Source organism: Passer domesticus, chromosome 5, assembly GCF_036417665.1.
Source record: "Passer domesticus isolate bPasDom1 chromosome 5, bPasDom1.hap1, whole genome shotgun sequence".
Lineage (NCBI taxonomy): Eukaryota > Metazoa > Chordata > Aves > Passeriformes > Passeridae > Passer > Passer domesticus.
In genome coordinates, this window is record NC_087478.1 from 33061261 (window position 1) to 33084267 (window position 23007).

At 40.1% G+C, this 23007-nt stretch overlaps 1 protein-coding gene and 1 long non-coding RNA gene across 2 annotated transcripts; one reads left to right on the forward strand and one right to left on the reverse strand.

Annotated features, from left to right (window-relative positions):
* Positions 1–364: 364 nt before the first annotated feature.
* LOC135301322 (uncharacterized) lies at positions 365–6778 on the forward strand. Its single transcript, XR_010363073.1, has 4 exons — positions 365–453; positions 4185–4301; positions 5543–5632; positions 6030–6778. It is a non-coding gene; the product is annotated as an uncharacterized LOC135301322 (long non-coding RNA).
* Positions 6779–7381: 603 nt separating this feature from the next.
* Positions 7382–13552, reverse strand: IL26 (interleukin 26). The gene is made up of 5 exons (XM_064421564.1): positions 13382–13552; positions 12946–13002; positions 11375–11506; positions 7554–7619; positions 7382–7468 (listed from the first exon to the last, which is right to left on the reverse strand). The coding sequence occupies exons 1-5, from the start codon at positions 13550–13552 to the stop codon at positions 7382–7384; spliced, it is 513 nt and encodes a 170-aa protein (XP_064277634.1).
* Between the last annotated feature and the right edge of the window lie 9455 nt (positions 13553–23007).

The window sequence follows — 23007 nt, forward strand, 5'->3', positions numbered from 1 at the left end:
GAATAACTCCATGATGCCATTCCTCATCACAGAAACCATCAAGGCAAGTGGAAATGGACACTGTGAGGGTTAACTAGGAGAGGTGTTTCCAGAAGACTGAGGGGAGCAATGCCAATGTACATTTGTGAGTTAACTCTGTGCTATATAGATTAGTTCAAACTAGAAATCATCCAGAAAACCAAGAGAGTGTTCCTGTTTTGTAAAACAAGACTAGAAAAATTGGTATTGTTCAGCCTTAGAAAAAGAAAAGCCAAGAAGACCCAGCTGTTATTTGAACTACATTACAGCAAAACAGCAACTTCAGCTAGTCATGTAGGCTAACCGAATAAACTGACACCAGACAAAACGTCTATAAACTGTCTGTGAGTAAACTCAGGCCAGAAAATGAAAGACTTCTGGCAATCGGAATGTGAAACTCTGCAACAGCCTTCCTTAAAAAAGAAACAGAGATGGGTTCGTAGGTTAAACATTTCAGAGGAACTCATTCCACTCCTGTGCTCAGTATCTAGAGGACGTAAATTATGAGATACTTAGAGATTCCATTTGCAGTCTTAAAAGTGATCATTTATACCAGTTGGCCTGGTCAGTATCAGTCTTACTCCTAGTTCCAGCCTAACTGATTTCCTGGGTTTAGCACCGAAGAGTACAACTTTGCCGTGCTTTCTTCCATCTAACTGAGGAGATATGGAGTTTCTTATGAAGTCATCTCTGTAGATGAATTGTAACTGGCTGATTTTTTTTATGTTCCTTCTCATTGATCAGATTGAACTGATATGTTTAATGTCTTGTAGCAGAGGGCAAATTTTCATATAACTTTTCTTTAAATCCTTTGTAATATTCCAAAATTTAGAAGAAAGGAAAAGCTGGAGCAGACTCAGAAAATCAATAGTGAAAATACATGCAAAAATTACATCTTTCTGCTTCCTCCCAGTAGTCCTCATGCACAGATGAATTGAGCACATATATTCACTCTTTTTGCCATACTACAACACATGCAGTTTGTAACAATTCTTAAATCATTTTACACTCATGAGTGAAACCCTCATTCTGGAGTTTAGGCTGGGGAAGTACTCTTTAGTGGATTTCCACTAGATTAGTATGGCCTCTTCCCTTCCTTCTATAAAACCTCCCCAAAGAGTCACTTGTCTTTTCTCTATATAGAGGAATAAGCACCAGGATCTTGCTTCAGATGGTCTGAAATTAGATTGTGCTGAACTTGTCTATCAGCTTTGTGCAGTCCGTATCAGTCAGATATTTGCCACAATCACCCTTTGGTATCAGCAGGCTTTTTTAGGGGCACTGGTCATGCAAGCTCAGTTTGCTGGTCTCGAAGAGGCCAAACCACTGACTCAAATTGCAGTCAAATTGCAATCTGATGCTGCAACCCATTTCTGTATCCTTCTGCAACCCTGCAATTTTCTCCAAACTTTCAACTTCTCCTTCTGCACCGCAGCTGTGCTCCATGTTGGGATCCACAATACCTCGCGGGTATCGCTGTGCGTGAAGCACTCTTTCCCCTGCAGCGGGTAGAAAAACAGGTTGTCTTTTCCACTGACAGCCTGTGGTTTCTCATTCACAAAAAAGTTTTTTCCTCACATCTAAGAGGCTCACTTGTAAATAGCTTTATCTAAAAGTGACTAATTTAAGGCATCTGTGGTTTATCTCTGCAAGCTTTCTTCATCACTTGGAAATTGCTACTGGTTATTCCTTAGTCACTATACAGGAACAGAGAAAACATTTAGACTGACATGACAAAGTCTGCCTAGGAGACGTCAGCGGGTTCTTCACGCGTGGTTAGGGAAAACGAGCTGGGCTGGCACAAACCACTTCATCTTTCATGCGGGGAGGGAAAAATCAGAAAATAATGGATGATGTTTTACCGATGATGGACGTGGGCTACAGGCTTCACCTACAGCAACAAAATCAGCAGCATGTATTCTTCTGTTAATGACTGAATTTTTAGTAGAAACAAGCAAATAAAAGGCCCCCCCTGCACCATGGCTACTTCAAGGAAGTTACTTCCTTCTCATCAGCTCGTTTGAAAGCACAGCCAAAACAACTTGAATAAGCAGCAATGGCAGAAAGTGGAAGGAAAAACATTCATTGGTGAATATTAACAAGTGATGTACATCATTAACCCCAAATCTATTATGTCAAGAGTGTGAAAACCTTTTTGAGGTCTTAAATAGAATAAAAATAAGATTTTATTAAATATGAAGAAACATAATTGATTAAAGGGCTGTTTGAAAAGCAAAACCAAACCTGTTCACACCTCAGTATCTTAGTATCAATAGTATCTACAATATCTACGTGCACCTTAATATCTATATATAACTTCATTCATAATTTCTGTTTAAGTTTCATTATTTTGTCTGCAACTCCAACTTCTAGAAATTTTACATCCAGCTTTCTTTAAGTAGATTTTTTTTTAATGTGAAAAATACAGCAACATGCTGAGGCATACAGATGTGACCCAAACACTCCAGACTCCTCTGTTCACCCATCATCACTCCTCTTCTACACCCTTCCTCCTCAGGTTGCCTCTACATCAGGTTGCCTACAATCTCTTCCACTAAACTAAATCAAATTTGTATTTTCTCAGGTTTCTAACTCTGATGATTCATAAAGCATGGAATGATAATCAGATAGTTGATATTACTTTAATATCCTAGCATAGCATGTTCTTCTGCTCTTTGCCAGTTTGATGTGGCAGAAAAACTACCAGAAGCCAACAAAACTCTAAAAAGGTCATCAAAACCTGGGATGAGAAGGTAGGGCACTCTGGGGATATCCAGAGTCAATGGCCAAGGAGCAGGGAGATCTGCATGAACTTTTTATGGGCCACACATTAGAAACCTCCCTGGCAGTGCCCATGCTGCAAGGAGAGTCAGGAGCCAGGTGAGGAGTGGGCTGGTTTCCATCCTCAAGGCTTTGGGCCAAAAACCTCAGTATAAATTGAGAGGGGCCTGCAACCTTCAGAAATAATTTACCAGAAGTGAAACATCTGTGAATTCTCATCTGCCTTAATTCTGTTTCAAAATTCATTCAATCTTTTCCTCACACAGGACTTGACACTTGCCTGCAATTTGTCATTCACATCACACAAGCATTTTGTGATCAGGCAGTTGTCATACGTTGCCTTTCAACTATGGAAACCTTCTTCAGCTGTGGCTCCATTCAACTCTGTAATACTTTACCCACACAGGAATTATGCAATGTCCCTTCAAAGTCAGCCTTCCATCACTCCTATCAGAGATTTTTCAAGATGCAACTGGATAAAGCCCTGAGCAGCCTGGTTTGATCTCCAGTTGTGCCCTGCTTTGAGCAGGAGTTAGGGCCAAAAACCTCCAGAGTCCTGTCTGTCACTTATCCTGTGGATCCTGTGTCTTTATGATCATTGAGGTGTTCATCAACCTGCTCCATCCAAAGAATTGAAAAAACCATTATCGATAACATATATCGATAACAATTCAAACTTTCTTCTGACATATTTCCCTTTATTCCATTATATTCTCCACCCTCAATTGATGGTATTCCTGTGGCTCCCTTTTCCTTCTGGCAATCAATGTTCCTTTAGAGCAATGAACCTACTGGCTGCCTTTTTGTTTCCAAATCACTCTTCCACTGAAACTAAAAGAATAGGAATGTCAATCTAAACACTGATTTTTCAATGAAAACAGATTTGAGGTGAGACCATTCTCCACAGCTCAGCAGCTCCTGGCATTATTTAGGACGGAGTAGCCCCAGGGCACTCATTATTTGCAATATGAAGAAGGCTGGCTAAAGATGGGAGAAGCTGTAAGGTGACCACTGCAGCTGTACAGGAGCTGCTGCATCCCTCCCATTCCTGTACAGCACTGCCTGCCCAGGCACCCCTCCTCTTGGCAGCCCCACAGCTCCTGAGGGGAGGATGACTTGACTTAAGTGTCTGGGCTCACTGGCTACTGGGGGCTGTTTGGGGAGCACCTCATTAATCACTAGGCCAAAAGTTCGAGCATTTCACCTTTGGTCACACCTTTGCAGTGAGGAGTCTGCTATTGTCCCTAGAAATCAATGTATGTTGTGGGCTCAAAGAAACTGTGGCCAAATAGCCAAATCCAACACAAGTTACATCATTCTTAGTTCCATGTTTCAGGAAACAGTCTTCTAATCTAATCTTCTAATCCTTCTGATGCTCTCCAAAGGAAACTGTCCCAGCAATTGCCAGGACTTGTTTACATTGGAGATTAGGAAATATTCTCTGAAAGCACTGTCAGGTTGCAACCAAGAAAGCTTGTCAGGCACTGGAGCAGGCTGCCCAGGTAAGTGGTTGAGTCACCATCCATGGAGGTAGGTAAAAGATCTGTGGATGTGGCACTTGGGGATATGGTTTTGTGGTGGATTTTTCAGTGCTGGGCTAATGGCTGGACTGGATGATCTGAATGATCTTTTCCAACCTGAACAATTCCATGATGTTATGATTCCATGATTCTATGGAAACATTATAACACCAGGGCTGCAGCTGAGATGAGGAGATTGCTGTAGATGGTTGGGCCTACAGCAAAAATCATTTATTAAGTGATAACCTCTGTTCTGAGGATTTTGCGCTTGAGAAAAAAAAACACTTCAGGGGAACCAGAAAATTGTACGTGATCTTGTATGTGATGGAAATTCTCTTCACTGACTGTTGCTGTACTATTTACATAACACCAAAACTGCATGTGCAGCTGCTACTTTCCACTAGATCAGTGTTTTTCAAGAAGCTTTGATCTAGTGACAATTTTAATGCACAGCCAGATATTTTTCATTCTTGCTTTTGCAGTAACAGTCATAAAATACTTTTTTTTTCCACGTAGTAAGAGTCACTGCTTCAAAAAGACCAAAACACTGTGATAAGACAAACCACACTAAGCAACAGTGACATCAATTAACACTACAGGGGAAATAATTTCCTCCTGAGGACTTCTGTATGCTAAATTAACTTGAACAAATAATTGATAGACAGTTTTTCCATTTGTAAAAGGACAAAAGTAACTTAATAAAGAAACTTGTCTATAGTCACATAAGAATTCTATAGTAAAACTAGCAACTGAATTAATAATCAATCAGTTTGTTGCTATATGCCCATCGTTTTTACCCTACATTTTTTATTTCAATTCTACACTTGTGGCAATTGAATTTAAATAATTCAATCTTTCTAACTCAACTGCATATCTATCTCAGTTTCCACTCAAGAAAACTACTTATGAAATATGCTCTAACACTTTCTCCATCAGCTGAAGTCAGCAGTTAACAGAGACTAACACGTCTTGTTTTCTAAGAGTGACACCTAGAGTCTCATCTGTAAAATTAAAATGCACTCCTTCACTTGTCCAGTTTTAAAAGGCAACAAGCTTTTGCCCATACTTATTACTTTGAATTGACAGTTGAATATATTTAATACCAATTATTTTGCTATGTTTTTGTGAAGAATCAGAGCAATATTTGCTGTTAGGTAGCCTGCATATGGCATGTACCACTTACCACAACACTTTTGCCTTAGGTAATGTCCTTTACTTTGCAGATGCTGTATTTTGGCTTTCATCCAGGAGTGTTTAATTGGTTTGCAGATGTGATTTTCACTACTGTATGAAGGGAAGCATCATTCCCAGAGGTACTTTCATTTTATAGGCAAGGCAACTAAGAATCTGCAAAATGTCCCAAGCCATATGGAAAATGAGGGCTGAAATACACAAATCCTAAGCTTTTAGCCATAAAATAGCTTGATGTCCTTGTCAGATGAATGAAGGCTGAGCTTTGCTGCAGCCTGACCTCAAACCCTGCAGTGAGAGGTCTGTTGGCTGCCCATGCCCACGGCAGGGCTGACCCCAGCATGAGGTGTGGCAGGGAAGATGTTACTTGCCCTTTCTAAAGGTCGTGTCTCACTTCATGTGTCACCCACTGAATGGATGTGCAAAAGTTCCGCAAGAGAAGTCTTTGGCAAGCTGAATCACCAGACACCATTGCCCATGGATCTTCCCAGCTAAAGGTGGCAGTGTTTCTCTTTGCAGGTGTCACTGGCTCCCTTCTGAGGCAGAGAAGCAGCACAGCACTCCAGCTCCCACAGGGTTCAGATCCTGGCTACTGCTCCCTACCAGAAGCAAGTACCAGACAGTTATGCTTGATGAAGGCTGGAGAGGCCATCCCCATGGCCAATTTTCTATTCCATACACCAGAGTTCGGACAAAAAACACTAAAGCTGCACGCAAACTTGAATTTCAAATAATAATGAGTGTGGAAAAAATCCGTGAAAAGGGACGTGTTAATTAAAAGTTAAATTACATGTTCAGAAAAGACCATGACATCAAATTTTCCACTGTCCCTCTAATTAACCATTTTGTCTTCAACTGAAAAGAAAAATGTATTTTTCATAGCAACTCCTTTATATTAGACATTTGCCAGAAGAGGAACTAGCTCAGGCTCATCAGTGTCAACACACTAATGGATTCAAATGCTCCTGACATAGTAGAACTATGAGATTTGAAGATTTGCAGAATCTCAGCCCCATGGAACTGCCAAACAGAGATTGGGATTATGTTCATTGCCTAGACATTTTCTCTTGGTAAATCTTTAAAAATGTGAGAAAACTAGAATTCCATCTTCATTCTGTACTATATGAAAGACATTTTGGAAACCACTACCATCAACTTCCACAAACTTCTCGTAAACAATTTTACAATCCTAGTGAAAGCAATCCATTTATTGTGTTTTCTGAGTGTCTGATCTAATGTAGATTATATGATATCTAAAGCACATGCATGAGTCCGAAAAAATGCTTTTACATTGTGTCTTTTTTTATTAGGGATCAGTTATTACCTTAAATTAATAATAAAGATAAGCAGTATCTCATTGTTTTTTTGTATTTACATGTAGAATGGCTTGTGTATACTGTTATACATCTACAACCACAAGTCCCAAAGGAAATATAGCTTAGCGGTGGGATTCTCCAAAGTGATCCTCTTTTCTTTGAACTGTATTCACACAGGGTAGCACAAGCCAAGGCAAGATCATGCCCACAGCAAGTGGGACGTGGTGTGTGATCCGAAGGGTAGCAGATTCCACGTTCTGCTGGTGTGGCTCCTTTGGGGGCTGCCTGCAAGGCAGTGGGCAGGCAGGATTGGAAGCACAGCAGTGTGCTCTAGCTGCTCCAGAGGCAGAACAGGCAAAGCTGCTGTGCCAGGTTAACCATGAAAGCTTATGAAAAGCCCTCTTCATGCCGCTTGTGTTGCAGAGGGTCTCTTTCCACGGGAGGGAGTTACTGCCAGACACATTGATCATCCGGCTCCAGTTTATTTTCAGGCCTTTTGGGTATTGATCTGGTCTTCTCACAGAAGCAGCACACTGTCTGTCACCTCCTCATTCTTCATATGATGGTTTGGATGTAGGCCTGAATCCAGGGAAGGAGAATGTCCAGTTCATGGATGGCTTTGTAGATTCCCTGATCTCCAAGCTGTTGAGAAGACACAGGCATTAGAAAAGGAACTAGCTACAGCCCTTGAGCAGCGCAGTGGGGAGGCAGCACCTCCTGCTCTTACCTTAAGAAATATTCTCTTTAACTTTTTGACTGCAGAAGTTAACCTTGTGGATGGAGCACATGGAAGCTGAAGGATGAAAAAAACCCAAAGGTACTGATATAAAAGACACAGTGATGAGGAAGAGTCCAGCCCACAGTGTGGCACTGTAGAGCTACCAGTAAATTGTGTGATCTCAGCAACATTTCAACACATCAAATGTGTTCTTTTACCTGCGTTCTTCCTGCCAAGTTGAGTTCACAACACCCAAAATTGGCATTATGAGTACCTCTAAGTTTTCTTATTAAACACTTTCTATGTAACTCAGGAATCTGTACATAAGTTGCGGTTACAGCTTTTGCACACTGTATCCTAGCTCTAAGATTCAAGGTCCTTAGGCTCGGAACCCTCAGAACCCCTGAACCTGAGAGAAGGCAAGGCTAAGGGCCAAAGACCATCACAAAATACAGGGAGCAAATTTGCACATTTCTGCAAGCCCTCAAAATATATTTATAAGGTTAATTTATGTTTTTCTCTGTTTCCCTGCCCCTTTCTCTGCTGTCTGACTATTTACCATCTGGAGGGCTTAGTTGTCCCCTCACCACCTCTCTCTGGCCACTCAGCAGTGGCCACCCAAAGCTGTTCCAAATGCTTTTTTAGAGTTGCCAGACTAAGCTTTCTAAGCAACATGGCTTGCTGATTCTCAGCTACCTGAATTGCCAAAAATCTATTCTTTCAGAGAAAAAAAAGGAAAAAAATTGATGTCTTGCAATCTGCAAACAAGGACAACATGTTTGAAAAGAAAAAAGGCAAATGTCCTCATCTCAATTCATGGAAGGAAATAACTCCTTTGAAATGAATTGTTAGTTCTTTTCTATCTCACACACAGTACTTTGAAAAGGAGCACAAATATTTTCATGTGACCTTTTGTGCTTCCCAAAGTCACATCACACATTGAAAGTGGGGAAAAAAGCAAATCTTTAAAAGATAATGTAAATATAAGTACATTTTTAAAAAAATCTTCCAGACAGGGCAGTTCTTCCTAACCTGGCGCTCTTTCTTTTTTTTTTCTTTTTTTTTTTTTTTATGTATCTTGTATGATACAGATATTCACAAAATATTATTTGGTAGCAGAACTGACCTTAAATGAGTGTGTTGGTTTTCGTGGTGATGCACATTACAAACTCTTATCTTCCTGCATATACTGCAAGTCACTAAATGAGCTAGCCAGCAAGTTAGAGTATTGCAAACATTAACTCAGCTTGAGGTCTACAAGCTCTGCCTAAAATGATTGAGAAATATTAAAGGCTCTGCAGGGAATATATTATCCTTCTACACTCCATTCAAATATAAGAAAACACTTCTGCAATGCACTAAGGGCTGGAGGAACATAAGTCCAGCCTCAAAGAAACTTCACACTGTTCTCAGCAAGGCTGACCAGAGCACTCAAGCAAGTAATGAGGTCAGAGGTGCTGCAGGTGGATGCTCCAAGTATCCAGGGGAAAATGTCTGCTCCCTTTACTTTTCTGTCATGGTCTAAATGAGAACGTCTGACTTTACTGGAGAAAAATCAGTTTAGAAATTTTCAAACTTACATATTTTTAAAAAACTGAGCTTGGGCCTCTATATCATAGAAAAATATTATTGCTTCCTTATTTGGACAAAACCAAGAACTGTCAGGGGTAGAATCATAATATTATGTCTTTAGAAGTGGTTGGGAGGCAAATATTGTTAGGATTTTTAGGTAGCACACATGTCTGTAGCTGGCTGAATTACAGCCCAAGTTTGTGAAAGAATATAAGGTGAATATATCTATAAAGATATCACTGTTTCTTTTGGTTGTATAGAGAACTTTATTCTTGAAAGTAAAATAAAAATTAACTATAGGTTGCCATGGTGGAAATCCCTTCTGATAAACGTCTTATAGCTCAACTAGGTAATAATAATAACTAAAGAGTACATGGATGCACATGGATGAATGAGTGCTAATTTATTGAAGAATAATATATGAAAAAATCTTAAGTTTACTATTAGCAAAGGATCCATCACTTTCACTCTATTCATAATTTTTGTTATTCTCTCACATGGTTTTGTATTGCTGGGTTTGAATTAATATAAGCATTTTTAAAAATATTAGTTTTCTGAAATGGAGTGTCTCCTAGAAAATCATGGCAAGCCATCATTTTTCAAAGAGCTGTTGTTTTTCTACTAGCAGGGACAGTCATATCTCTATTATCAGCACTTTTTAAGACCCAAAAAGGTAAGTTGTTATGTTTAGACTTCTGTTGGGTAAAACACTGGCACTAATTATGAAAAAAAATACAGGAGCTCTGAGAAACCTGCAGCATTTTGTCTCAATATAGCACAGAAACAAATGTATTACTAAACTATCTAGCAAGCTACAGTCACTGGATATTCTGAATTCAGTCACAGTTGACAGTCTAAACTCCTCAGTGTGTACTGGCATTTGTATAGAATGTAATTGTTTCTCCAGACAAAAATGTAATCTTTATAAAGCATATTTTACCATCTGAAATTATATTGTCACATTCTGGAATTACAGGATTCTCTGGACTTTTGGCACACACAAATAATAACAGCAGCACAATGCCAGCAATATGCTGAGAATAATGGCTGTAAATCACAACTGTTTAGCATGGTTTGCAATACAGAACCTGAAAGCTGGTGAAGTTTTCTCCCATTAAGATTTGAATCTTTTTACATTATGCAAATACATCAGTTGAGTTCTGATCTATAACTCTAACTCTGCAGAAAGAACTCTCAAGATGGGGTTTTTTTGCATTGCAAATGTTTTTGTGCATGTAGAACCACTGTCCTTTTCTTTTGTGCTACCATGCAGTTCAGATTAGCCAGAGTTTCAATGAATTTAATTCATTAATTCATTGGCTTCCCATCCTGCTCTCACTTTTTAAAATCACAATAGGCATTTGCCTTGATATCCATGGCTATATTTCACCCTAGGTCAGGCTCCACTTTCTGGGACACTGTTGGGACTGTAAGGACTTCAGGTTTAGGGGAGGAAAAAGTATGTCCATAGGATATTTGGTTTTAAGACACACCCAGTCACTATTTGTTTACCTTTAAAAATTATGTGAGAAATTACCAACAAGTGATGGTATCATCTTAGCATCTACCTGGTATGTCAGTAAGTATATTTGCACAGGCAAAACTGTGCTCTAACTGCTGTCCTGTCATTACTTAGGCAGAGCTGGCAAAAGTGCCTCTTCTCTGGGGCACCTGGAGGCATTTTACCAATGGGCAGCATGACTCTCTGACAACCTGCTCTGACTGTGAGCACAGCCAGTTCATAGGAACTGCTCCCATGTGCTTCGTAATTGTGCTCCCTGCTTACCCATGAGACATGAGCAGTTCTTTCAAAATTTGATATGGAGGAGCAGAGATGACTTGTGAGTAAAGATTACACACCTACAGAGGGTATGTTGTTGAAGAAGGAAAGCATTACCACTGTAACATCACAGAAACTTGAGGAGCCACATTTCTCCCTGTGACCACCCTGCTTCTCTGCAGCTTTAGTGATGAGGGGACAGCACAAGGTGACATCATCAGTAGGGAAGTGGCTTGGCTCCATGGGATCACCACCACCTTGCACACTCCCCACAAGATCACTTTGGGAGGGAATGAATGGTGTTAAACTTCCCTGAGCCCAGTGGAAAAGCCCTTGAGAATCTGCATCCCCTGCGGCATGGGTCACACCATGACTCTGAAACACCCTCTGCCTCTCCAGCTGCTGAAAAACTGACATGGAGCCCTTCCCTAACTTTTCAAATGGACAAAGTTAGCTTAGCTCTCAGGAGTATACTCACACAGGCATCCATGTTTGCTTGCAGGACCTGGAAGGCACTAATAAAGTACAACTTGTCACTTCCTACCTCAAGACGACTGAAGACATTTTTCACATAGAAGGAGAGGAGCTGATCTCGAACACTGCAGTTTGTCTGAAAACAAATCAAGTAATGATTTGCCAAATAAACACCCCAAAAGTCAACTTTTATGAGGCTAAAATTTCAGCCTCATAAAACATGCATGTTTAGAAAGTGTGCAATCAATAAAACCATTTTTATGAATTTTAGTATCCAATTGATCTGCTTCCTTTTGTATTAAACAGCTCAATCTGCCTCTGTGGTTTCTGAAGGAAAGGCAGGAGAGTGCTCTGCTGGCAGGCACAGAATATTGGTAAGACAAATCATGAGCAGAAGTGACAGCAACAAATGTACTTAGCACACAAAGAATAAATGGAAGATAAATTGGGGAGTTAAATCAGACCATCTATGTCAAATTGCAGGAGTCATTGTGTGTGTCATTTTTCCACTCCTCCACATGACTGTCCCATGCCATTTGATATGCTGTAGGGTATCCAGCCCATCCCCAATTGCTGCTCCAGAAAAGAGCAGTCATCCTGTCAACTCTGTGTTGTATCTGCTTGACCTGTGGGTTCTCTTGGACACTTAAAGGTATTTCAAATGACTATATGCCTATTTCTAGGCAATGGAATCAATTGTCAGGTGAGAGTTTCCTGTCAGGAGGCTAATGCAGCTGCAGATGACACCACTGAAATGTGGATATGTGTGTAAGTCCCACAGACAAGTGAGGAGCGTTCGCTCCCAAGGTAATCTGTGAAATCCAAGGGACATCAAAGGCCAACAGGTCTATGCTTAAGGATAAACCATCTCAGCTGGTCTTGCTGACTAGACCTCTGCATGAAGAAAACGAAAATGTCTCACACACTTACAGTCACTTACAATGAGACACCCCAAGCTTTGTTTCTCACTCCCATGCAGAATTGCACTGGGAACTCTGATGACCCTATTCCAGAGCACCTGCAGAGCTCTAAGCTCAAAGCAGCTCCTTGGGTGTCCCAACTCCCTGCAGCATCCCTGGGCTATCCATGGTACTGCACACCCTCAGCAGAAGGTGCCTCAGCTGTGGGACAGTGGTTGTGGCTCTGGTCCTCCTGTGAGGTTGGTGCCTGGAAGCATTCCTGGGAGGCTCACATGCAGCCAGAGCTCACAGGAGGAGTGCTGCCACAAGCACACTCCTCCCTCACCAAAAACCACCCTCACCCCAGTTTCCCTGGCAGAGCATGACTTCAGCTGCCTACAAAGCAGGCTTTCCAAATCCACCTGTTTCTCCCCACACCATGATCAACTGTCCCTTCATGTCCCAGGGGAATATCCCTTTCTTGAGACAGAAATAACACTCTTCCTCTAAGCAGAGAACTTCTCTAAGCCTGTGGCTTTCATAAATGTCTTTTTCCCAATTAAATACAATTGATTTTTTGCATAAGTTTTCATTGCTTTTGGTCACACATTCCTGTTTGTATTGACCAAAGGAAAGTCAAAATAAGAACATGGAAAACTAGTAGTATAAATCTTACCATAAACAGCATTTTTGTAGTCTTTTTAAGCAGCCTCGTGGTCTTGATGAGATCCCTCTGTAAAATATAATGTGATAGTATTAATTAACCTGAGCAGAGGAAGGGAGAAAGTTTCAAGTCTGGTTTATACAAAACTCAGTAACAATAATATTAATCTTCATCGTCTTCTTCAGATGTAGGATGAGGACTCAGTAAACTTGTATTCCAATCCTAGCCTAGCTGCAAATTTCTTTCATGGAAAACTCATCCAGCCTCTCTATGCATCTTCTATGCATAAATTTTTCCCACCTTTACAAAAGAAGTAGCTGCATTACCCTGTCTCTCAGGACTGTAGAGATCATTCAACTTATTAAGGTTTCCAGAAGCTCTGTAATTAAACTAATAAAGAAGCTTCTGTAGATAAAATAAACTTTTTCAATTAGTGGGATCAACTTACAGGAACAGATGATTTCAAACTAGTTGCCTTGACATACAGGTTCTCTGTCACCTGGGAGAGGAGTCCTTTTCGGCAGGTATGTTTTCCTGTAGGTGACTTTTTGCCTTCCACAGCAAAAAGACAAAGCAGAAATAAAAAATACCCAGGTCTGAAAATAGAACATCCTTTCATCTTCGCTCCCAAATCTTCGAGCCTCTACAGTCTCAGCAGCATGTGTGATGCAGCCAGACTGGTTAGATGACAGAGGTTAACCTAATTTTGTTAACCCTCAAAGTAGCTTCTTCCCTGAGATGCTCGCGTAGATAACTTATTGCTCATGTGGTGGCTGGTCGGTATTTTTGCTGTGCTTTTTTATACGTCTTGCTCCACTTTCAACAAATTTGACCACAATCATCTGTGACGTTCTTCTAAAAGATATCTCCATATTTACTGGCAACAGGGTCAAGGTTTCCAAGAAAGAAGAATTTCCCTATCATGTGAGAAGTCTTCTTTCATTTAAGTGGTGGTCAAGTGAGGAAAAGGTAGTTGAGCGTTAGTTTAGTTTCGCAACAAAGTATGCCAAATGTGTTTTGGGGTTTTTTTAATTTTTCCACAAAACCTTATGGCAGCACTTTTCTGAAAGGTAATGGCCCAGAAAGGAAAAAAAACTTTCCCAATTTACCCTGAAAAGGATTAGAAAATCTGTTATCTCAAAGGAAGCTGGACTGCATGGTGTTTAGAACTTCTCTGTTACGTTTTTGAGATGGGTATATTTCCAAGGTATAGCATCTACCAGGTGTTTGCTGCCTACTTTAAATTCTGTAGTCTTTTTCCAGGGCAGACTTTGCCCCAGTAAGAGTAGTAGACTGCTTAGTGTGAAAGTGAGGAATGTGGGTGAACTCACAACTGTTGTTCAATCCAGAATGGTCTCTCAAATGTGTTGAATTGCTAATGCAAATTAACACCTCAAAAATCCAACCAGCCTGCTCCTCTTTCTTAAGAACATCCTTTGGGGGCTAGACAACATCCAGGGATGGCTCCAGGGAGGACTCTGTGGAAGGACCAGGACATCCTTGATTATCAAGTCACTTTAAAAGCCCACTGAGAGCTGCAGGCACTGGGAAATAATGTGCAAGACCACAGCATATCCATAATGGAGGTGGTAAATGTAACACAGTAGAATCAGATGATCACTCTTCTACAAAGGTGGTCAGAGATTGGGCAATCTCTGTCTCTGGCCTGTTTCCAACACAGCCAAATGTCGAGAGTTTCTTAGGTACCACTCCAGACAGGCAAGAACATCACTCCAAGGATAGACTTGGAAATCATGAAGTAACACCAGCCATATGAGGCTGTTAAGCCAAAAATGGTTTTAAGTCAAATGTCAAGATCCTGGGTGAGGTAACTGGCTTGGATGTGTGCAAGAAGATGAAGAAAGCAGGTTTTTGTCTAGAAAAAATATTTCCTTGATACAATTTTTTTGGAGGTAAAAGGAAGCCCTTGAAATATTCACAAAGGACAGGCATTAATGTTTCAAAAGCAACATAAAAAACTTTAAACAGATCAGAGAAAGTGGTTTAAACTGCAGCTGAAATGACTCAGACTGACCATGATCTGTTAGATCCAGCAGCAGAGCTGTTTGTCCCTCTATGGTGCCATAAATTTGCCTGTGCCCAGGACATGTGTCAGCTCCGGGAGGAAGAAAGGTGAGACAAGCTGGGTAGTTAATTCACTCCAGCCTCCATCCCACTGACTGTTTACACAGACAAGAATGCATGCAGCCTGCAGGCCAAACAGGGCTCTTCAAGCATCCCACACATAACAGCTCTGGGAAATGTTTTGTTCCACAGAACCATCTACACACCACAGTAGCTTAACTGGTACTCAAGTGCTGGTGGGGTCCAGGGACAAAACCAAACAACAAGGCGAGGAGGTCTTAGACTTTGGAAAGTGGAGATGATGATGGTCTGAGGCTTTATGTGCATTTTAGGGTTCATGTGAACTGTGGTCTGTATTTAAACACTCTAAATGCTGGTCAGGCTTGCCAGAGGTGCACTGAACACATGACATGTGGACAGCAGATTAGCCTCTTATTGCTAGTTTGTTCCTAGAAGAGGATCTGGGGTGAAAGCAATACAGTCAGAATGCAAAACTGCCTTGGTGTGGTACTCCTTGGTCAACAGTTTTCCTCTAAATGGAATAAATGGGTCATGTAGCCAGGCTGTAATGGCTTTTCATAAGAAAATCAATAATGTTCAACATCTCTGAAATTTCTAATGTTGCTGGAAAACCCTTGAGCCCACAAGTTTCATTTTGTCTCTTCTGTGAACTTCTATCACCGTACTTACAGGGCTATAGGTGACACTTTTCATTGGGCTCTAGACACCTCTGGATATGAATCAGTAAATGTCTTACTGAATCAGCTAACTTTTCAACTGGGGGGTGTAAAAGGATGCAGGTAGATACAAGTGCAAGGTAGCCATATTTTAAAAAATAAATAAAAATAAAATAGGGTTTTCCTATCACTCCTTTCATAAAAGAATGGGGGCTATCATTCAATAACCAATCCTACAAATCAATTACACTTCCACAATTTTTGATAAGACAATTTGATTTCTAGTCAAAAAATAGCCAATATTCTTCAACTTTTTTATGTATTACTTGTTCAGAACAAAGATGGTCTTTTTTTTCTGGGCCTTGACTAGCACTTTGTATATTATTGCCACTTTGGCACTCATTTATACCATAACTATGGTATAAATATTATAGAACACCAAAGAGGCAGTATTACTCAGTATTTTAAAATTATAAGAAGCAGAAGAAAAAACAAATTCAGGGACCAGCCCTTTTAGCAATGTAGTCAGAAAATACCCGCAAAGCTTTGTATGGGCAGTGGAACTGATGTATCCAGAGATAGTCTGAGGACAACAAAGCACACCACAAAGCATGTTGCCTTCCATGAGTTCTTACATTGGCTTTTCACTAACTTCTGAAACTGGAGAAGTTCAAAGACCCTGCCCCAGAGGAAATGGGCTCCCTCTCTCTCTAATGGAAAATTTTAGATGTACACTATCAGCCAATACTTCAGGAACCATACAATTCAGATAACACAAATGAAGTTCATATGTTACATCTATACAGAATGTATAAAGATTATGATCATGAGAAAGAACAAGGAAGAAAATAAGAAAAAAGTGTAAGAAAAACCACCAGAGTAGTCAGCTTATTGGATAAGAAAATCTTGCCTGATTTACCCTGTGTAGGGACTAAGTTTCAAAGCAAGCTGTGTATGACCTATGTTCCATGTGAGTCCATGAAAACAGCAGCCTGATGAAGATCCTTTCTTCCCTGCCTTATTGTGAGCCACAGAATTGTCTTGATCTACATGAGTTTATTAGATATTATTAACATTCAATTATCTTGATCTGTGGAGAAAAAATACATACAGCTAGCGCTGCTGCAAAATTCTGTTAGCCCATTTAAGGTAACAATCATATGCATTGGTTGTTTTGCAGCTTAAATCGCTTTTTCATCTCCATCCACAAAAAGCCTTGTCTAGTTTCTTACTTAGGAATCTTCTCACTTTTCACAATTTCTGTTTCCTGTTAGTATAACTAGAATTAAATGTCATGTACTTCCTATGAACATTACTCATATTGGCTTAACTGCTGCTAATGTTATGCTTACTCTTAGGACTATTCTCTAGTATTTTTTTGTTTCCTTATCCTTATTCCATTCACTTTGGTCTTCTGAAAAATAAGGTCTTCATGAAGAGGTGCAGTACTTGTCCTCAGAAACATGATTTGATAAACAGCAGAGTTTAGAGGTATTTTACAGAAACTGAGGGTGACAACTCAACTGTTTGGAGATAAAAAATTGAGATACCCTAGTACACCCCTCGGAGAGGGTGAGAGTAGTTTGGAGAAGAGAAGTTCCTAACATTCAATACTGAGTCTGCAATTTTCTAAAAATGTTTGTAATGAACTCATATGTAAGCCCTGAATACCCACCAGAGTTAAACTGTTTCTTGTGACCTTCTATTAGAATAATAGGAACCCTTGGAGCTGCTATAGATTTTGTACAAATAGAGAACTATTATGAGCCAACTTTTCAGACAAGGGTACCTACATTACCCACACAAACTCAGCACATAGGCACCCAGTGATCCACTACCAGTGGCCTCACTAGTCATAAACATCAGGGCAACAACAGAATAGCACAAAGAGATGGTACCAGCAGCTACAGCTTACATATTATACACACACTGCTCTGGTTAGGAAAAATAAACTCGCATAAATGAAATAAGGACAGTACAAAGAAGATGAAAATCACTGGATGTCCAGGACTGGATGTCAGCCTGGTGCTTTTCCCAACCTGACACACTGAATCCCTACATTTGTTCACCCACTTTTCATGGTGCCTGTCTAGGTGCCCCAGCTGCCTTTGCTAAAGAGCAACAAAGATTTAGGTCAGAAGTGACCTCAGGACTCCTGTTCAAAAAGGGCCCCCTACAGCTGCCTGCATGGGACTGTGTCCAGTCAGGTTTGGAATATCTCTGAAGATGAGACTTCACAACCTCTCTGGTCAACCTGTGCGAATTTTTGGTCACAGTAGAAAATTGTCATATGTTCAGATGGAATTTCAAGAATTTTAATTGTTTCCTATTGCTTCTTGTCCTGTCACTGGGCACCACTGAGAAGAGCCTGGCTCTCTTCTTTGCTTCCTCTTTTCAGGCATTTGTGCACATTGGTGAGATCTCCTTCACTCTTCCCCAAGCTGAACAGTCCCAACTCTCTCTGCCTCTCTTTAGACAAAAGATGCTTCAGTCCCTCAGTTTTCTCTGGGGCACTTCACCACCAGATCCACAAATCAAATGGTCTCAAAAGGTTTTCACTCTATGCTGTTGCCCCATTTCTCTTCACAGAGAAAAGCAAGGCACAATTCTTCCCAAGGATTTCTGAGATTCACATTCTCTGAACCTCAGAAAAAGGGAAAATACAATTCTTATCATTTGCTGTGCCTGTGTTGTGCCAAAGTAGAATGCAATATGGGGACTGTTTACCCAGAGTGATGGTGTTTTGTTTTCCTGTCCTACCAGGGCCAGGAGTGTGTGTGTGTGTGGGACTGTCACGGGACAGTCACGGGAGAGTCACGAGTGGAGTGCAGCTGTGAGCAGAGTGAGGGCTTGGTAGATTCAGTTTAGATGCAATGTATATAGAATAGAATAATATAGTATAATAAAGTAATTAATTAGCCTTCTGATAAGATAGAGTCAGATGGATTATTCTCTCCTCTCCAATGTTCTGGGATGCCTTGATCCTATACTATGCCTTACACAAACCTTATAAAAATTTTAAGGTATTAAGTAAAGCAGAAATCAGACTCAAGCCCGGATGAAGAAGACAAACTAAACCAAATCAACCCAAAACAAAACAAAAAATCACCAAACATAATTACATTTTCCTTGCATTTGAACTCCTTTGCACTTATGTATAATAACTTCTGAGTAATCTTCAAATTGTTTAATAATTTAATAATTAATAATTAAGTTGCTATAAAACATGCTGTCAGTCCTCTGTTACTCTCAGGACAGGTTCAAGTGGTGGATCTCTTTGTGCTGCTGGCCTGCTTCGGTGTTTCAGTTTGGTGACAGATGTCTGACAATTATCTGTCGAGCTAGTTTTACTTCAGAAATCTGATTGGAAGGTTCAGTACATTCAGTCTTTTCAGAGACAGGTTACAGAGTATGCTTGGCATCCATTTTGAAAGCAGCAAGGTACTAAAACTAAAATTTTGTATTTGTGCACAGAAATAGAAAACAAACAAAAAAATAGTTTTCTAAGCAGTAGCAGTTTTTATGGCAAACTGCTTCAGAAGAATGCTCAGTGCTATCTGAGTAACTCAGGATACATATCAAATGTCCAGTTATGTAGTTAAAAGTTACTAATCACTTTCTGGTTGGACAAGGAGTTGAATTTTATATAAAAACTTTATATATATAGCCTTTACTAGTTGCACACACATAGTCTTGCATTTGAGAATAGAGATTATGAAAGAAGGAGATATGAAAAATGTTTGAGCATCGTTCCCAGACAAGAGATCTCCAGACAAGAGCATCAACCAGACAAGAGATCTCATTTAGCAACAGTGATTCAATCCCCAAACTCTTTAGAAAACATTTGTTTGCCACCACAAAACTCACACTGGGAAACCCTTGCACAGCAGTATTTCTGCAGAGTGTACAGATGTGCTTGGCAACAACAGCTCAGCCATCCCGCGTGGGGAGGTGGCTAATCCACACTCCTTTTCTCTTGTGACATACAGGAGTGTTCAAAAGTCTGTGGCCTGCTTTCTCTTGCAATGTCATCATGGCATTAATAAAAGGCTGTACTAAAATTACAAAAGGAAAAAGCCAGCCTCATGGAAACATGGTTCTGGTTGTGGGGGAGGAGGATGTCCACAGCTGCTAGGCTGGTAGAAGTGTGTCAGTTTGCATGGCACAACCCTTACCCTGGAAAGCTTGTCCTTCTACTTTTGTGCGCGATTTGTTCAGTCTTCTCTCTCCCCATGATCTTTTTTAACCTTCATTCTCGCTCCATTTTGCAATTTTTTTAAAGGTTCTTTTCCCCCTCTGTTCTCTTAACCCAGGACACTCCTGAGCACCTTGGCAATGCCAGCACAGGCTGCCCATACCACTCTGTGAGTTTCACCATCTGGGAGCTGGGCTGGAAGACTGGCATTGAATCTCTCAGCTGGTATGCCCATGCTAATGCCAGGCAATAAATTGATCCACAATATTAAAAAATCACTTTTTTTTTTATTTTTGCAAGAATAGTCCTTCCTAAAAATAAATTTTTTTAAAAAAAAATCTGTGTAGGAAATATTTGCTTGCAGTGAGAATATTTCCATTTCAGTAAAGAAGTGAAGTCATCCATTTGGTTTGGAGGTGAAGTTTTTCTGTTTGCTGAAAGCTGAATCTTAGCTTTAGCCAGGCAATTTTGAACAACAAAGAAAACCTCTTGCACAGGAAAATGTAAAAATCTTGCCATGTCATCTCTCAGGTCAGCTCCCTCACAAGTGAGATTTGTTCCAAAGCCCTGGTCTCTGTTGGTCTCTGTTGGACTCTCCCACAGCACATCTGCCACCTTGGCTCCCCAGTGCAGGACCAGAGAACAAAAGCTGGAGAAGCAGCAGTGCAGCAAGCAACAAAGTGATTTCCCTGAGGGATTTTCTGTTTGGGAGTGCTGTTCTCCCTCCAGTGAGCTTAAACCTGCTGGCAATAAATGAGCTTCCCTCTGTTGTCTTTCCCTCAGAAGCATCCTTCATCCCTTCAGTCAGAGCTTGCTGCTAGGGAACCACCTCCTCAGCACCTTCATGGCTTCAGATTTCCACTTCCCACTGGGCATATTCCTCCTTTGTGAAGTGGTGCTTTCAGTGAACCTCATCAGTAGAGGCACTTTTGGGGAAATGTTACTTATTTAATTATCAGATATGGTCACATCTGGCACTTTTCTGCTAGAAAATGTATAGAAGCCAAATAATGATTTATTTATGAGAAGTTCCAAAGCATGTAAAATCCCATGGCACAGGTCATAGGAGAAGTACCTGATGGTGCTGTAAAAGAAGAGTTTCTTTTGGCAGGATTTATAAAATAGAGATTGCATTGTAAACACTCCTAAAAGTCACAGAAAAATAAAATATAAAAAAATATAACTAGAAAGAAAGATGCCACAGATGTCAAAATATCTATTGAAATTTTCACTTTAAATCAGGAAACATTTGATGATTTTTCCAATTAAAACAACAGAAAAACTTTATTTTAGAAACTTAGGAAATTTATTTTAGAAACCTAAAAAGAAATAGAATACTGGTTATATTTAACTTCAGATAACTTGCTTGTTTGGAGTTTTACTCTTTAGCCTAATTTCAGGGTCTACTTTTTACTTAGTGTGTAGCACAATATGCACAACACTTTAAATCACAGAAATGGTTTAACAGGTACCTTCTTCAAGAGTTTCTTGAACAAAACAGAAATATTTCTTCTCTTAATATTTGTAGATTTAGTAGAGCTTTTAGAGAATCCTTATATGCAAAGTTGCAGTTACAGACCTCAGCACTGACTTTGCAAACTCCCATATATCCAATTCATATTGTCAACTGTGACAGAAGTTTAAATCATATTCACTTCACTTGTAGGAGTGAAGCAAAACTAATTAGCAAGTTCTTAATGTTCTCAATATGAAAATAGCTACTTTAAACTTTTTAAGCTATGGTTTGCAGAGAACAACAAATGGACACCTTTTTTGTTGCTTTTTTTTATAATTTAATATCAGTGATGGGGTTACCAATTTTTCAGTTTCCAGAAGAAAATCATTCTCATGTAGAAAAGCAGAAAAACATTCCAAAAATCCAATTTAAAAGACCTTTCAAACAATAAAATCTTCAAAGTTACTATTTGCTACAAAGAATAAAAACAAAAAAAAAAAATCTTTTGCCATAATTTTCCTGATTATTTGTATTACTTAGATCACCAGAAAGAGGTTAATTCTATAGCTCACTGTGTGGGCTGGGAAAATCACATGGCAGCCTTGATTTTAATTACTTTTTTCCCATCTCTAAAAATTTTCAGTACTTGTACCCATTTGCTAAGAAGCTTTTATGAGTTCCAAATATACATGGGTTGTGAAAGGTTTCCTCACATTTCCAGGTTTAGATTAGAGTATGTGAAAGCAGATTTTTATACATGAGAATTCTTTTTCTTGCAAAAAGACATTTTTGTACCAGATTTCGCTTTGTTTAGATCAGCAGCTCCATAAAAACCACATTTGTTGCCTTCATCTTCAGACAACATGATTCAAAACTCTCAGGCATGCCCTTCAAAGTATTTTAGATCTGAAATGTTTGCCCAAACCTCTAAACATATAAAAGTTTATTTCTATTAATCTGTCTCTTTGGGACAGCAAACATTTTATTTAGCATAACATTTTATTGGTTTGCTATTTATATGGCAAGGAACAGGAGGTAATTTATGAATCTTTTATCTCCGTTCTGATAACGAGGTTATGGTATAAGCCTAAGCCTGCAAGCCAAAACTTCATACTGCAGGTCTAAGAAATTCTCTGGTTTACTCTTCAGCAGTGTAGAAAAAAATTAGTTGCTCCTGTCTTCCTATTTTCAGAGAAACATCACACCTCCCCTACAAAACATTCTCTCTTATTTGTTCATTTCCAGCGACACCGGGTTACCAACAGAGAGTGAAGTCCATAACTGCAAGTACCAATGGAAAACAGTCGGGAACTGAAAACTGAAATCTAACGCAGTTACATCCTTACTCCTAAAACCATTCCAAAGCAAAATGGCACAGAAAAAGCTTCTTGGTTCTGGTTCTTTCAGTTGCCCTGAGCTTGACCCACGAGCACCACAACCCACAGAAGTCCATGCTGGACTGGCTGATGCCAGCCGCAGCCCCGGGGGTGGTGGAGGCACCAGGCTCCCCTGGCACTGCTGGGGACAGGCTCTGCCAGCTCCCGTGGGCAGCAGCTCAGCTTTGCTAGCTGGCTTTGCGGCACCAAAGCTGGGGCAGATGACTCATACAAGGCTGCTATCAAAATGAGGAGAATACGTGGTGTTTTAGCAATTTGCAGGAT